This window comes from Gossypium arboreum, chromosome 11 (genome assembly GCF_025698485.1).
Source record: "Gossypium arboreum isolate Shixiya-1 chromosome 11, ASM2569848v2, whole genome shotgun sequence".
NCBI classification, from domain to species: Eukaryota; Viridiplantae; Streptophyta; class Magnoliopsida; order Malvales; family Malvaceae; genus Gossypium; species Gossypium arboreum.
The window spans coordinates 67208720-67226394 of NC_069080.1; the positions used below are offsets into that span (position 1 = coordinate 67208720).

At 32.3% G+C, this 17675-nt stretch overlaps 1 protein-coding gene and 1 long non-coding RNA gene across 2 annotated transcripts; one reads left to right on the top strand and one right to left on the bottom strand.

Moving 5' to 3' along the window:
• The first annotated feature begins 3187 nt into the window (after positions 1-3187).
• LOC108479429 (uncharacterized) lies at positions 3188-3777 on the top strand. The gene is made up of 2 exons (XR_001870465.2): positions 3188-3298; positions 3541-3777. It is a non-coding gene; the product is annotated as an uncharacterized LOC108479429 (long non-coding RNA).
• Positions 3778-4089: 312 nt separating this feature from the next.
• Positions 4090-17263, bottom strand: LOC108479428 (uncharacterized). The gene is made up of 7 exons (XM_017782010.2): positions 16772-17263; positions 16242-16327; positions 13353-13499; positions 13144-13252; positions 7008-7131; positions 5102-5372; positions 4090-4472 (listed from the first exon to the last, which is right to left on the bottom strand). The coding sequence occupies exons 1-7, from the start codon at positions 16893-16895 to the stop codon at positions 4365-4367; spliced, it is 969 nt and encodes a 322-aa protein (XP_017637499.1). The 5' UTR covers positions 16896-17263; the 3' UTR covers positions 4090-4364.
• Between the last annotated feature and the right edge of the window lie 412 nt (positions 17264-17675).

The window sequence follows — 17675 nt, forward strand, 5'->3', positions numbered from 1 at the left end:
ATGAGTGAAGCCCAATGACATCTTGAAGTCCAAATGCTTCTTTTGGAACAAAATGGCACTTAGAGTTGGATACAAAGAGTACAAGGATTTCCTTGTCTCGAAAGGGAAAGATAATGAACTATTAGTTATTGAAACTTGTTTAGTGAAAGATAAAAAAATCAATCAGTAATTACTTCTAAAGCCATTAATCATGTTTATGTTTCTTTGCACGAGTTCAAAGAAACGAAATGAGTACAAGATAGGAACCTCTTGTTGTGAACTGATGATAGAATATTGTGTCAATAGAAGCAATGAGAAAAATAAATCTTTATTTTGATAGTTTTTAGACAATAATTTTGAAAGTAATTTTATGTTACTAATATAAAAGAAATTAACTTTATTCACTATCGAATTCTCTTCCTCAATGGTAGTAATTTATTTACTTGAATTTAAAAAGAGTGAATAACTATTAAATGAAAAGAAATATTCAATTAATTTAAAAATTGCTCATAAAATTGTACTAGAGACACGTCAACAGGAGTGAAAAGTTATATTAAGATACTAAAATCCTATCACACATACATGCATGTGAAAATCACAAATTTACAATACAAATGTGTTTTAAAAATAACATACAATAAATAATGAAATGCATGGTTTGAAACTAATTAATCATAATAACGCATAAAATATGCACCATATTAGAATAAAAATATATATTAAATTGTGAGTATACAAAATTTAAACACATAAGATTAACAATACTAAATGCTATACAATTGTTTATCGTGGTTCGTAGATATAAAACTAATGGAAATAATAAATTGTACATGTTAAAAATATGTATAAATTATATTAAAATGAAGCTCTAGTTGAGTAATAAATTTAATATTTTATCAATTTAATTTACGTGAGTTCAAATATCACTATAAGCATATTTTTATTGGTTTTTGTTAAAATAAAATGACTAAGGTATCCTCAGATAAAATAAGTTATTTTAAATGTGAGAGACATTAAAGTAATTTCCTAATTGATTTGAGACTCGAGTAATAGGTGACACCAACTTAGTAAAAGGTTTTACAAATAGTATAGATATGTCAAATTCTGCAATTAGATTATGTACTTTGTGTGACTTATGGATTTAGTACTTGTACTTTAATTTGATGAATTTTAGTCCTAATCAACGGTCGCAGTTAAATATGTTTGGATAACTTATGTTATTAGTCTTGCGTTATGCATAAAGTTATAGATTAGTTTATATTCTCCAACTAGATATTTCTTAATAGCTATATTTTTAATTTTCAAATTTCAATTTTATTGTAGACAACGGCCGTCAAATCTATTAATTAAGTTTTTATGAGTAATATATGAAAATCATAAACTGACATAACATTACACATATGATGATATATTTGATACATCAAATTTTAAAAATAATAAAATTTAATAAATTTAATAATTTCATTTAAGAAGGACTAAAATTTTCAAATTTCTAATAATCAAGGAACCGAAAATAACCAAATCAAATAATATAATTTAACTGTATGGTACATAAGTTATATAAAAAAAAAAAGAAAGATAAACATCCATATCCATCTATGACAATGTAATAATGTAGCATGTGCCTATGGAACGAAGTCACCATCATAATTATTAAACTATGATACTGGAGCGAAAAATAATGTATAATAAATATATTTATAGAAAAAGTATATCAAAAACAAATGAGTAGTAAGTTGAATTGATAAACTTAAAATTTTAAAAATCATTTTGACTTGTGTTTAAGTTTTAATATGTTATTAAATTAAAAAAAAGTAAAATATTCTTAAATAACATTTATTAATTTATAAAATGAGGAAATTATTCATTATTTTTAACTAAATTAATATTTAATTAATTCGTGATGTTTTAAATTTTATACGGAAATTCAACAAAAATACAACATATTTAATAAATATAAAAATAATATAATTAACACAATATAATGTGTTTAAACACAATTAATAATTTAAATCGTGTTTAGATATACGCAACTAACCAATAAAAGAAACACAACACAACATATATGCGAAAGAACAAATGTAGTAAACGTTTCACCGTTTACTTAAACACTGAGAAAGGATTGTATGAAACGGTGGCATACATCATCATATCCTTTCCAATAGTTTTATGCCACATCGATATTCTTATCACGAATTTGATATTTGAATTTGAATTTGATTTTTTAGGATAAAATCCTAAAATTCGGATAACAATATTGATGTGGCATAAAACTATTGAAAGGATATGTATGACGTAGCGTCACCGTATTCATACAATCCTTTCTCATAAATATAATAGGTAAAAATAATATTAGGTTTAAGTGTTTAAAAAGTAAAGAATAGTAAATAAAAATATATATAAGACAAATCATAATAGATTTAAGTATTAAAAGAGTAAAAGAATAGTAAACAAATAAATAAGATATATTAAATTAGGTATTTCCTTTTAAATAGAATATTACATAAATAATTGAAACAGATATAAAAAGATAAAATTAGTTAAATAAAGGACTAAATTGAAGCTAAAATGGAATTAAAGGTATAAATTGTAACAAAAAAACGACAAAACCTAAATAGGGACCCAAATGGAATGCGCGCAAAAAAAGGGGGATCGATCGGGAAATTATTCCCATTCCTTATGTGCAACGTTTCAAAATGGGCCAAAGTGAAGCAAAAATAAAATTGTGGCCAAATTAAAAAAGAAAAAAAAAACAAACAAGGACTAAATCGAAACACATCGCAAAAGCGGAGGGACCGCGCGCGCAAATAGCCCATTCACCGCAAAAACACACGGATCCTAAGGGCAAATGGGTCAAGTCTCGGGTCAGAAGCCAAAACGACGTCGTTTTGGCCTCTGAACTTAACCTTCAAAACGACGTCGTTTAATGGTTGCTATTTAAACCCAAGTTTTTTAATTTTCCTCATTTCAGCCCTCCCTTTTCTTAAAAAAACTTGAAATTCTCTCAACCCCTCCCGATGCTCTCCTTATCCGGCCACTAGGCCACCATCCGTCCAACGTGGCCGTCGGCCGACGACAACAGTGACCACCGTGTACGGTGGCTGGAGTTTTTTTCAAGAAAAGGGGTTTTTCATATTTTTGACCCCCTAAACTTCGATTTGGGGTAGATTGTTCAAGGAAATGGCTTCACTCGCCAAAAGAAGCAAAAAGAAAACCCTTCGCTTCTAGGGTTTCAAGCACTTCTCGACATAAAAAAGAGGTCACCGTTCATCGGCGATGATGGCCTCGGTCACTAGCGGAGTCGGAAGATCGACCATTAGTAAGTCTCCTCTCTTTTTCTTTTTATTGTTTTCGTATAAAAATAAAAAAATAAAATCAAAACTTAAAACGAGAGTGGAAGTAAAATCACCTTTAATGCTTTTTTTTTTTTTTTTATTTCTAATGTTTGTTTGTGTGCCTTCATAAAAAAATTATAATAAGGCTTTTATAGCCGATTCATAAACTATTAGCTATTATTTTTTTATCTTTTTGCATGTTGTTTCTTTTGCTTGCATGTTGCAGGTGATGTCAGACAAAACGTGGAGTGATGGCTGGCGTGCGTGGGAGGAACGACAGCTAAAGGCATGTGGTAGGGTATTTTGTTTTCTGAACATGTTATGGGTTAGTAGGCTAGGGTTAATTTTTTAAATTTTGGGCTGGTAATTGAGTTTTAATTGGCCTATTAGGTTTTTTAAGCCTGCTGTTTTATCTTGTAATTTGGACTTGAACATTGGACTTATTAATATTTTGGTTTTATTATTTGATTGGGCCCAGGCCAAATTTGGCCTATTACATAAAGCACATAAAATCTGCAGGCGACATGGTTTATGCAGAAGATAACATATTAAGTAGTTACTATAAAGCTCATTACAAGTATGGAAGATAGTAAATATCGGACACAAACGAAGAGAGAAAGGCATCAGCAAACATACAAAGCTGCATATTCAAGTGTCGGTAAATACATTAGCAAAGTGTACACAGGTAACAAATCAGCGAACAAACGCTTCATTTGGATGAAAATAGATTCAGATAAGGAACCAATCTCAGGAAGAGAGAATTGCATATTGTCAGTTATATATAATGGAAGTGAAACTAATGGCAAGCATTTCCATAATATGGTGAAACAAAAAGAAAGTGTTAAGAACTCCACAATATCATTCACAGACTTCTAACTGAATGATTTTGACAATCTTTCGTAACTTTTCTAGCTTGATAACTGCATAAAACACTTTTGTTGAAATAAGTGGATTCATAACAAGCCTGTAGTCAAGACTGACCTACGAGAATGGGGAGTCGGTCCATCTTTACATTATGTTGTTTTTGTCAATGGCAATATAATTCTGAACTCATAGAAGGCCAAGTGTTTTCAGCTGCTGAATATGCTCAGGTGGGAGAGGGGGGGGAGACCAGTCAGATCCATTCATTTCACCATCAACATCCTCAACAACATATTCCTATTAGAGTACACACAAAACCAAATCATGTTAACCACACAGCAATTCCACACGCACAAAAAGAAAGGCACATTTCTAGAGAAACAAAGTTTGGGAGCTAATTTATAAAGTAACTGATGAATCAATTAAAAAAAAAAAAAGGTAACTTGAATGGAAAATATCATCCTCTCAGAATCTACTTCATCTAAGTTTTGCAAAATGAACAGTATATATGCAACCAGCATAGATGGACCTATAAGCACTGTTGGTATATTTCACATGAAATGGCGCACAAGCTAAATGTAGAAAGAAACCTAAATTATATGATCTATTGCCACAATTAACACCAAATTTCCTGACAATCCTTACATACAGCCTAAGTTAAGCTTTTTGCCTATCCCATCATAGAAGCTGATATGGTGATGGAAAAACTTTTAACCATAAAACAAACAGGGACAAGGTGGTAATGTTCAGTCCTTTCCATTTCATGTCTTCTTATAGGGGTAGCTTATTCATCTACAAGCAAGCACCTAGAAAATAACTTCCTCAAATAGTTTGGTTGGACCTAGTTGACCTATTGCGGTAAAGAATTGTACTTAATGATACAGAAGTACATGAATCAAAACTGAAGAAATGTCAACGCAATTCACCTTTGTCAGCATTCTTTTTGCGAGTATGTGATAGTGACGCTGCCAAATCCTTTGCCCAACCATTGTAGCAACCAGAACACTATAAAATATGCCAATCACCGTAAATAGTCCGAGCACAATCAATGCCATTATGAACAATAATGGAAGCCCTGCTTCACCAGCACCTCCTAGGCAACCACATTCAGTAGCAGCACTAGCACAGCTTTCAAAGCACGTAGTACAGTCAGTCCACATACAAAGAGTGCCAGGCAAGTGGCAGTCAGCACACATCCTACACAAGTTAAGAGAATAAACAGATTAATAATTTGACTAGGATTACCTAATTAATAGGCCAATACTCCCATAAATTAATTAGTAAATTACATGTACGTGCTTCACCCCCATGAATAGACCCTATTCAATAGCTTAATATATCAACTAAATACGAAGCAACTGCAGTCCATCAAATACTGAAGCTTCTTACTGACCATTTGAAGTTAAATGATTTTGCCTAGTAACAATTTATATACTTCAGCCCCATCATTAGCACCACTTAAATAGCTTAGTATATCAAAATAAATAAAAAGTGAAAACAACCTGCTTTAAACTAAATCAGATCCTAGTATGCATTAGTACTGAAAACTTATTCGGATAATTTTTAGTTATATTCCATTTCCCCTAGTGGCACCGCCCTAGTTTCAGCAGCAATAACAATGGCACCCCATAACACCAGGACTAACCAATGAGAGGAGCACTGGAAAGGGAAGGAGGAAGAGAATGGTTTAGAATTAGGTAAATCACTAGAATGAGCAAAAATGAAGCCAACATATGTTGCAAACTTTAAGTGCAACATAGGAGGGACTCTTCTAAACTATGCAGACGATACATGATAAATAAATAAATAACAATGCCTAAAGTAAAAAGGAAGCAAACCCAAAGACGCACAATATGACAAGTGCCAAAGAGAGGAAAAACTGTGCAGATCTGTCAGAGATACAGTAATAGCTACAGAACATCTAAAGACATCATCAGCTAAAGCATCCTTTTGTGCTCCAACTGAAGTACTGAACATGTATACAGCAGCACAATGAGCATTAAGCATGGTTGGAGGATGTTAATATATAATGTACAATTCTGAAAGGGTTAAACTGGAATAAACTTATGTTGCTCTGACTCTTCATTTTTCTTGGAATACCTGCGTCCAAAGCATTTTGTGGACATGGGCATGATGATATGAAACTTCAAGGACCCTCCAAGCACATGAAAAGTTAAAAACCATACCCATGTAGAATGCATACTTGTCTCCGAAACCGATCGTAGGAGTAAACAGATATTTGCTAACTTCATAACAATTGCTAATATTCCCTTGTCATGATTTCATGGACAGATAAATGGCACGTCATATCAGTAAATAAAAAATAGGAAACAGGGGAGTAGGGGTTAAAAAGGCATTTGATGCCTCCAAATATACGAAAATTGACAATTTGAGTGCAAATTTCATTTCAGATCAAAGGAAGCTCAGAAGTTTCTATGCAATGAACAAGTAAATAGCACATTGCACAGAACTCAGAAAAGAGATGGGGAGTGGTAAAACACATGCAAAATATTTGGCACACTATGACTATTATGAAGAACTTGATGAAAAATATCTGGAGGTGTAACAATTGAGATAAACATAAAAACTCTGTTATATCAATTATGAGACATAACATTTCACAGAGGAGGGACAGGGGAAAGAGAGAGAAGATGAAGTAAATGATGATAAATCAGGGCAGCGACCTGTTTAAGTAATAAACTCATTCTACTTTAACATACCAATACGTAGAGGGCAAAGTTTTAGCAGAGTAATGATAAAGAATACTAATATATCAAAATGACAGTAAAAATCAACATCGGTAATAGTTTCCAAGTATTAGTAGAGTTATACCCAGGCTGACAACAACAGAGGCATAATTCTCTACAAGGCTGAGCCAAATCATTACGCACTCGTCGATCATAGCATGTAATAAAGCACCCTGATAGCCCCAGCAAAGCAAAAAATAGCAGTGCCCCTGTATTCAACAACCAAACTATCAATAACAGAGCAATACCCAAGATGAAATAATGGATATTTTGCAAAAGTAAAAAATACATAAAAACCAGTTAAATATAAGTTTTATTCAAGCAAACTAGTCAGTTCACCCAGCAGCATTTGGTACATTTCAAAGAAATAAATACAGAGAAAATTTTGGAACATAACTAAGTGTAACATGAAAGACAATGAAAACAACACAGCAATATAAGTTGTGATTTCTACAAATGATTTAACAACGTGTTGGTACCATTTTCAAGATAGAAAAAGTTAAACAATTAAAATTCTAATCAGTTAAAACATGAAATCAATCAAGCAACTACTCATTATAAGTTGTGAATTTAAATGTTGAAATATACTCTCATTTATAAGATAACATAAAGTTAATTCAATATAAATATATATGTTAATTCTTGTCCTTGGTTAGAATATTAACGAAAAGAGGACGCTTTATGGGTCCAGTACTTCAAACAAGGAAACTTTATAAGTTTAGTGTCTCAAGTCTTGACAAAAGAAGAAATATTTATAGGTTGAGCAAGGAAGAAAGCTTTATTGTAGTTTCAAGCCAAGGAAAATATGTTCAGTGTTTTCAATCAATGAAAACTCTTTATAGGTGAGTTTCTCAACCAAGGAAATAAGCTTTATAGGTTAAAGATTCAACCAAGAAATGTAGCTTTATAGGTTGAATATCTAAATTAACGGAAAAAGTAGCTTATAGGTTGAGTATTTCAATTATGGAAAGAAGTTCTATCAGTTGAGTATAACAAAATCAAGCCATGTTCAAGAAGCTACAATAGTAATGGTGACAGTTCAGATTTTCAAGCTCAGTTTTCTAGGTTGTTCTAGTCAGCTTATAGTTTTCAAGCTACAATATTATTTCTTTATGACATGCTTAATCTTGTGAAATACTACTTAATCAAGGACAATATACTTCTCAATCTCCTTGGACAACTTATATAATCTATTAGATAGCTTTTGTTGAGACACATTGTTTGAGAAATGGAGGACTGTCTCTTTGGTTTCACTTTCAACTTTGACCAATGCTTAAACTTTTTAAGGTTCAATCCTTTTAAACTTACGAACTTGTAGAACTTAATCAAAGTTAATCAAATTTCTTAAAGCTTAAAACTTTCATGTTTTGTTATCTTCTTAATATGGAAATCTTAGGCTATCAAACCTAGCAACTTAAGAAAATCAATCAAGATAATCTTCCTAACAACCTACAACATTGAATATAACTAATAAAATTAGCAAAACTCCATTTAGTTGCGTCATAAGTAAACAATCTTACTTGGTTCAATTAACCATATTTTCTAATTAAGTTTTCTTATTGCTACTAAATTACCTTCATAAACATTACTTTAATTCTTTTATGATACTCAATATACAAGGCATTTCTAGTTGAAATACTCAAATCAATAAAGCTTCTTTCTTAATTGATAATCAACCTATAAAACTTCTTCCCTTGTTGAAAAACTCAACCGATAAAGCTTCTTTCCTTCTTCAAAAACTCGACTGATAAATCTTTTTTTCTTTGTTAAGACACTTAACCTATCAATCTTATTTCTTCGTTGAAATACTCAACCTAAAGCTTTTTCTTTTGTTGAGAAAATCAATTAATTCTTTTTAGGTTCAAAAACTCAATCTGTAAAAACCTCTTAACCTCTTTACGTGGTTAAAAACCTCAACCTATAAAGTTTTCTTCCTTCGTTGAGAAAGACTCAGCCCATAAAGCTCCTTTCCTTCATGACACAGGAGCTTTTAATTATATTACAATATTTTATTATTTCAGATTTATGTATTAAGTATTAGATGTATTATTGATGACCAGGGTTATTAGTTATCTTTAGGATTTAAAATTAGGCCCAAGAATAAATTTTATTTGCAAGAAAGCCTAATAGCTTTACTTGCAACAAAGAAGGGTTACATAAATAGTTGTAAGCTTAACAGCCAGCATTTTTGTTATTATTATTATTTTTTCTTTGAATTATTATAAAGAAACTAAAGGTTTTTTAAAACCCTAAGTTCCTGAGTTGCAACTTTTTCTTACTCATTTGTTCAGCCCTAATTCTTTCTATTGTTGCTGTTTTCTCTCTTAAACCACACCAATTTTGGCATCAGAGCTTAATTAAATCCTAGTGTTTATATTATGGTTTGCTTTGAAGCCATGGTTGGACACGATAAAGATCAAGGAAGAGGAAACCACTGTCGATAAACGGAATTGGCTGCAATATGATGTGTGATCAAAGAATTGTCACGTCCATGTTATGTTTGGTTGCGACAGGAACAAGCAGAAACCCAAATGGAGATTCCAAAAAGTGCCCACAACCAGTTTGACAAACTCAAAGGTAGTCTTGCTGATAAATCTGATTTTGGTGATGAAGAAAGCCCCTTTCATGATGTTGGACCTGCACATCGTGAAGTACGAGGTGGATTGGAGGAGCCGTTGGTGTATGCCGTTGGATTAAGCAAGGGTGGAATCAATATTGAAGTTGCTGGTTTTCATGGCAAGATACATGTGGAAGAGCAAGATTATAATATGTTAGAACCTACCTATGATGAAAATCCTGAACAAATTGAAGATGTACTTCCAGTTCAGGGAGAGCCCTTGATTGTTCATAAGGTGAAGAAGAGTCTAGTGTCATGGCAGATGCACTTGACCAACGATTTTCACTACAAAAGGCATTGAGTGCTCATGTGAAGGATTTTGAACAAGTTAGGGATCAATGTGAGACTGACTTGTATTTCAACCCCAACATGTTCAAGGGCCCCAATATGTTCAACATGATCCATGAGATCTATGAAGGTGAATTGATGAGGAAGATCAAACACAACGATAATGAGATCAAATCAGGTAGTGAAAATAGATGTTCCCTTAAGTGGTGATAAGGAGATTAGCATGCATTCCGACAAGAAGCTTCACCATCACCATACCCAACATAAAGTCGAAGAGATGGAAGCATTCTTTAAAGAGTGGTATGACCTAGATGATCATTCCTTGCATGATGTTACATTGTTACTATGGATGTGGATTATATTCTTGTAGGAATACCTTGGTTGAATGATATTGTGGTTATCACCACAATAGATAGAGAAGTGTTGATGAAACAAAGGCAACTTTTAAGACTATAGATGGCCTTTATTAGTGGTTAGAAAAGCTAAGCGTATCTATGCGGATCGTGAGGTGGGCAGACTACTAGACTTTGCAAAAAGCATGCTCATAAGTTTGTTTTATCACTCTAAATGCTGTAATTTTCTCTGAAACCTGCTCAACAAAAACTAAAGTTGGCAAACCTTGTGGATGTGAGAGCAGGAATACCCCTCCTGCTCATATATCAAGCAAGACAATGTTTGAGGTAGACAAGAAAATTTTGATGGTAAATCAACTATTAGTGCACCGTCTCGTGAAAAAGCTGTTTCAGCTTGTGATGTTCCAAAAGAAGAAAGAAAAAAAAGGTATATGTTATTGAAGCTGGTGCAAAGGAACTAGAAAACAGTGTGGAAAACAACGGACCTCTTGTCGTTATGAGCTTTGTTCAGAGAGCTAATTCTTTTAAACCCGAGTGCAAAACCCATATTGGCTTAGAGAATGTTGCCAGTTCAAAACAGATTCCAAATAAAAAATTAATTACAAAGAGTAAAATGGAGGTTGATAGTACATGCCTCAAAGTGTTGGTGACAAGAAAGATGTTTCTCAAGGAACTCTTGCTTCTGGTGGTGATTAAACAGACTAGTGTTCAGCCTAACTTTACCAGTCCAATGGAAATACCTCAAATTGCAGAGAGTGATAAAACCAACTTATGGCCTAGTTTTAAAGAATATCCAAAAGCTGATACTAATGGTAATAATCCTAGAGCGGTCCTACTTGTTGCAGGTAAGATGAAGACTTTTGTTAATGATTCTGAAACCAAAGAAGAAAGTCCTACTATGATTGAAATATTTTCTGGAATTGAGGTGGAGCCTTCTTTGAAAGGGACTCCTAGAACTTCTCATGGAAATAATAGAAGCATTGCTCCTAATGATATTCCTGTAGAAATATTGGTTTTTGATCGATCTGTTGTTTGTCTGAGCGGTGTATCCTTTGACAGGTCAGAAATGCTTTTTATGTAAGAGGTATTTTACAGTAGTTGTTTTTAAGAGTTCCAAAGCTTCAGAAAAGTTAAACAATCTTGGAGCTAGTTCTTTGGTGGTTGACTTGAAATTTACTTATGTTGCTACATATCGAAACTGTAGAAATCAGGAAAGGAGTGGAGACTGTTGTGCAACTGACATCCTGAATTTGGAGGTTAATTATCCCTCTCGCATATATTGACAAGGTTGAAGAAAGGGAAGGTGGAAGAGTTCAGAAAGTTTACTTTTCTGTAGTGGTTAAAGGAGCTTATAATCTTGAGCAGGAAATCTATCAAATTAAGTTGCTTGGGAATGTAAAGTTAGGAGGAAACCTGAAAAACAGACTCATACTCCAATTTTTACTTGTGAAGAAGCTTTTCAACCATTGATATGAATCAGGACAATTACATGAAGAAGAAGCTGCAGAGAGCTGATCTAGAAAATTATATTGATGTTGTGAAAGTTTTCTCACTGGTGTTGAGTTTTCCAAGCTGGGGAGAATGACACAGAAGCTTTTAGTTATTTTATAATATTTTATTATTTCAGATTTACGTATTAAGTATTAGGTATATTATGAATGACAAGGGTTATTAGTTATCTTTAGGGTTTAAAACTAGGGCTAGGAATAAACTTTATTTGCAAGAAAACCTAATAACTTTACTTCCAAGAAAGAAAGGCTATATAAATAATTGTAAGCTTAACAGCCAGCATTAATGATTTATTATTATCTTTGAATTATAATAAAGAAACTAGATTTGTTTTAAACCCTAAGTTCTCTAGAGTTCCAACTTTTTTACTTGTTTGTTCAACCCTAATCCTTTCTGTTACTGCTGTTCTCCCCTAAACCACACCACTTCATTAAGATACTCAACCAATAAACTTCTTCATTTGGTTAGATAATCTAAGCAAGGACAAATATTAACAACTTATTTTGGTTAAGAACCACATTATTTTGGTCAAACCTTTAAGCTAAAACTATATTTAACTATACAGTTTATAATGATTAATTGCTTGATTAATTTCAGGTCATAACCAATTCTTTCTGGGTTCAAATACTAAACCTATAATAACCTCTTTACTTGGTTAAGATACCTCAACCTCTAAAGATTTCTTTCTTGACTGAGGATATATTTAACCTATAAAGCTCCTTTCCTTCATGGGAGGTAACCAATAAACTTATTTTTTTAAGTGATCTAACAAAGGAAAAATATTAACAACTTATTTTGGTTAAGGACCTTATATTATTTTAGTCAAACCTTGTAGCTAAAACTATATCTCAATATTTAACTTTTACACTTTATAATGACTAATTCCATGTCTTGACTGCATACGAATTTTCAATTGATTAGTTTCTTCCATGTTAAAAACGGATCTCAACACATGGGTTGCTGCATGAAACAAGAAATTTATTGCTGGGTTCAATACAGACGGAAACTTCAGTAATACAAATAAACTTGCCAGCAAATATATGAAATTTAGGTCACAATCAAGGATTTAGCACTAATTATTATCCATCTATTAACATGAGCCAGATCTTGCATGCAGCAACCTCCCATATAACATAAGCCCTTCCAATGTTACATTTAGTATTTGCACGTTAGGAACTGTATCAGTTTGAGAAACTGAGGGACATGTAAGAAAAGCATTCCAAATTTTTCTAAGGGAAGCAACAATATGCGATAAGAAAGTTTGTGAAATATACTCAAGTTGCTCAATCCATTGCAGTAATTAATAAATTTTGAAAACAAATAAGTGATCAAACTTAGGTAAGCCAGATTCCTCCTATCATCCTATGTATCAATCAATAACCCAAAAGACAAACTAACAAATCCTGTTATTTTAAAGACAAACAACATATCACTTCAGGTTATTGAGATTTTACCACATATGTAATAGAAACTAAGCTCGCTATCAAAACCCCATGCAAGACGGAGCCATGACTGCTGGTAACCATCAATTAGATAGACCAAATATGCAAGTGAAGCAATGACCTGAACACAATTGACAAAAGATCCAAGCATTATAAATAAGAAACATATTTAGAATAGAAGAAAACTAACAATGGCAGACAATCAAGAACAGACTACATACTAGTTGAACCGCCAGAAATATGGATAAAATGTCTCTCGTCACAAAAAAACGGAATTTCAAAGTCCGCCATTTCCTATCAGCAGCAACATGAACTCTCAAATGATAAGGAGCTTTACAGGTTGTGCAATGAGCAAATGCAAATCCTTCCTGGAAAAAGAATAGAAATAATGAGATATGGTAGCTAGGAAGAAGGAGAAAAGTGTTATGCCCATGAAAGACACACACAGATGTTAGTTTTGCCAATATCTAATTCCCCCCTGATAACTGATCATCATTCTATTGTGGTCACAAGCATAACCAACCCACTGTTATTAAGGCACTCACATAGGCTGTGCTAAGGTGCACCATGAAATCAAGATTTCTCCTTCAACCTTCTCAGGCGAAGCTATTTTATTGGGCGCTTGCCCTAGTGCACTTTATTGCACTTTGGACTTCAACAATGGGCGGAAAAAAAGCTAGCTTGAGTGAAGCAATGGAGCCAATTCTTAAGATTCTTTTATTATTATTGTTATTTTAAAATTCAAATACCCACTAAATAGAAAGAAAAAAAAATCAAAATACCCACTACAGCTGACTGTTAACTTTTAAGTTTCCCTTTTATTTTCTATTTAAAAAACTCAAATATCATTATTTCCTTCACTTAAGTCGACTTTTAACTTCTTTTTATATATATATTTTTTATTTTAAAACTCAAAATGCTATTATTTCTTTAAATTTATCAATTATAAAACAACTAGACTTCTCAAAACTTTGTTAAAACTTCATTAAATCATCAAAACTCAAAACTTCAATCTCCCTTGAACATTTCTCTTCAAAACCAAATACCAACACTACCAAGCAAAAGGTAAACATTTGTTTTTATTCTCTATCTATTCTATTATTTCTTTTTCCTTTAATTCTTTTCTCCTTCTCTATTTTTATTTTCTTCTATTGTAATTTTTTCAATAATTTTGTAATATGCATTTGGAGCAAAGATTGATGTATATATTTTAATATTATTGTAATGTAATGTTGAAGACTTGAGAACAATGACCAACCATAATGTAACATAAATACGTATGCACCTTTACTTAGACGAGCTTTTGAGCTCTTTTTTTTTTATTTATTTATTTTTTTTTTGCACCTTGCACCTCAGGCTATATAGAGGACTTCGCGCCTTGTGTGCACCTAGTGCCCTTGACCACACTGACCCAGCCAGTGTTGTGAAGGGCACAAGGTGCACTCTAGACACTAGAATCCTTACATTGCCTAAGTGAAATAAGGTGCAAATGCATGTGTGTTTTCATGTGTCCCTCTGTGTGTATGTATGAAATATGCTTATGATATACGATTAAGATAACAAACTCTAAAACAGGCCAAGTTTATCCATAAAACATGCACAATTTTCTTTTTCTATTGTTGGTCAACATACATGATTTCCTTATGATCTTATGTGTATTGTTGTGTACTCAAATAACGAAAAGCAGAAAGTTAGATGTTATCCCTTTCTCACTATTAAAGGTGCATCTAGTGAAAAGTAAAGTTCAAAACAAATTAAATTAAAGAGAGCTTCAACCAAACTGATTCTTTTAATGCCTAACACCTTAACAAAAAGTGTGCCTAGGCACACCAAGCAAGCGCCTAATCAAATGCACCTTGTCCAAAAATATCCAAAGCACTTAATCAACTTTGTCCTATCTACTAATAGGTAAAGGTAGCCTTCAAGAAGGTAACATAGGTTAATTCTTGTTTAAGTTTTATTGATTGTTGTAAATGTTGTATAAATGTACAAACAATTTACCTATAAACTTTTCCTCTGATCTTTTCCAAGGGATTATCCAAGAACAACTGTAATAGACCGAACCATATTCAACAACTACTATGCTATTTATAAAGCAATTAGTGTCTCAGAAAATGTAATATAGCTGCATTTCTCAAAATTCTATTAAATTTTAGTATAACGTCCTTGGTTTTTGAGTTGATTATTCAATGTTTGGAGTTACATGTTATGCTTGAGGTTATTTCAATTTTCAAGCAATACAGCATGACGTTCTCCAAATTCCTGTTAGGGACACTTTAAGATGGACTATATTGGAAGCTATCAAAGTAACCTGAAATCATTATGCCTTTGTCTTTGTCTTTGATCAAGGCAAATTGGTAACCGGTATCAAATTGCTAGTAGGTTAAACTTTACACAATAGACAAACACTTAATACTTTATGCCTTTGTCCTTGATCAGGATCAAGATCAAGATCAACTGCATTTGTTAGATTGGGCTGGGAGTAACTGCTATTCGGTCTGCAACCACAATCCTCATTAATATAATGAATTTTTATATAGAATGAAGCTGATATCTGACCACATTACACAAATAGATTTAACATGAATTGGAATTTGTTCCCAACTTTTTATCTTTGTGATTTCATTATTGATCCAATTGTCAGCACACAAGATCTGCAATGCTTGTGCCATGAAAGAGTTATTTTAATTATCACAATGGAGGGGAAAAGACTAGGAGAAGGCTCCCCTTAAGTTAAATTCACTAAACTTGTTGAAATTTTTTTTTGGGGGGGGGGGGGGGATATAAAGTAAACGCAATTTTTGTTTCCATTACTGAACAAAGGACTAATGTTGCAGGTATATATCTTTTTTTATGTTGTATGATTGTCTAACTTTTTACTCCATTATAAGAAACAGGCAGAAAAAAGAAATTGAATCTAGATTATCAGAACAATTGCCATCCAGAAACTAACACAGCAACACTAGCATTGAAATTTAGTTCAAGCAATGAAATAACAGCTGTAAAGAAACGCACTCCTACAGACGCCAGTGAAACCATAGTACAAGTAAAGTATAAAGCACTCCAATTTCACTGTTCAAAAATGAAGAAAAGGGTATCAGTGTTTATACCTTTACAGCTCGCCAATGATCTAAACATTCCCGATGTACATATTTTGATGTTCCTTTGCACTTGCAAGGAGCAATAAAATCTCTACCTGAGGAAAACAATTGCACATTGAACTAGTTATTAGCACAAGTTCCTTCAAACAACACCCTTAGCAACAAAAATTAAGTTTTCTTTTTTTAATAATTATTAAACATTACTGTGTAGGATGACCAAAAAAAATTACTGCGAAGGAATTATTTAAAATAAAAAAAGGGAATTGAAAATAATTAAATTGCTATTTTTATCTTCTGTAAATTCGTTTAATAATCCAATCAGTTCGGTCGCCAAACGAAAAAATTGAACCCGTTATACTAGAGTGATGTACGTAGTTGAATTTTGAAGGCAAAAAAAGAGCAGAATTTTTTCGAGAGGAAGGCTTAAAATAAGCAAAGTGATCGTGATTCATAGCACAATCGATGAAACCAATTTTTTAAAATTTCTTTAAAAAAAGGAAGTTAAATTTGAGGAAATAGGGTTTAAAAGTAGAACATACCGTCGGTTTCGAGGCAAATTCGACACTGAATTTGATCGGCTGGACCGGCCTCGAGGTCGATCTCGCTGGGCTCGGTGATCGGTGGGGGAGCCATGAGAGGCAATTCCTCCGATTGATCGCTCATTGTCGATTAACAAATAAACAGAGGAAATAGCCGTTTTCGATAATAATAATTAATTAAGACGGAGTCTTAACACCTAGAAATTTATAGAGAGAAAAAGGAGCAATCTCGAATTTCTCTCCTCTGATTCTTGAAGCTGATACTGATGTCTTTTTTATGGTTCTTCCAGCGGAATTTCAACATCAGTAATTCAGTATGTATATTTTTTCTATTATTTTACATATGGATTCTTTTCTTTTCTTAATTTTGCAAGAAAACAGAAAGAAAACAAAGAAAAGAATTTAGAGATTTTGGATTTTCTTTTTTTGAGTTTTCCGGTAATAACCTTGACTTGCAAAACAATTTCTATCTTGTTTAAGGCTATACTACACAGTGGTGATATAATTTCCATAAATTTTCATTTTAGACATTAAAAATAAAACAAATCACAAATCAGACACTGTGGCTTACAATTATTTTATCTCAATCGCTAACTTTAAAAATTTTTACTTTGATTACTCGCTATTAATTCAATATTATTTTATGTCACTTAACTTTAAAAAATTTCATTTTTCCATCATTTTATCAATTTTAAAAATAATTTATTTTTCTTTTCTTATAATTAATTTTAGTTTTTAAGTAAAAGGAAAAACATGAGGGTTTATAGAGAGTTACTTAGGTTTTTAGTGGAAAATTTTGGATTTTTACAAAAAAATCATTTTCCTTTTTAGAATTAATTTTAATTTTTATGATAAAATGGAAAATTTGGGATTCTAAAAAAGAAAATTACTTGGGATTTTAAAA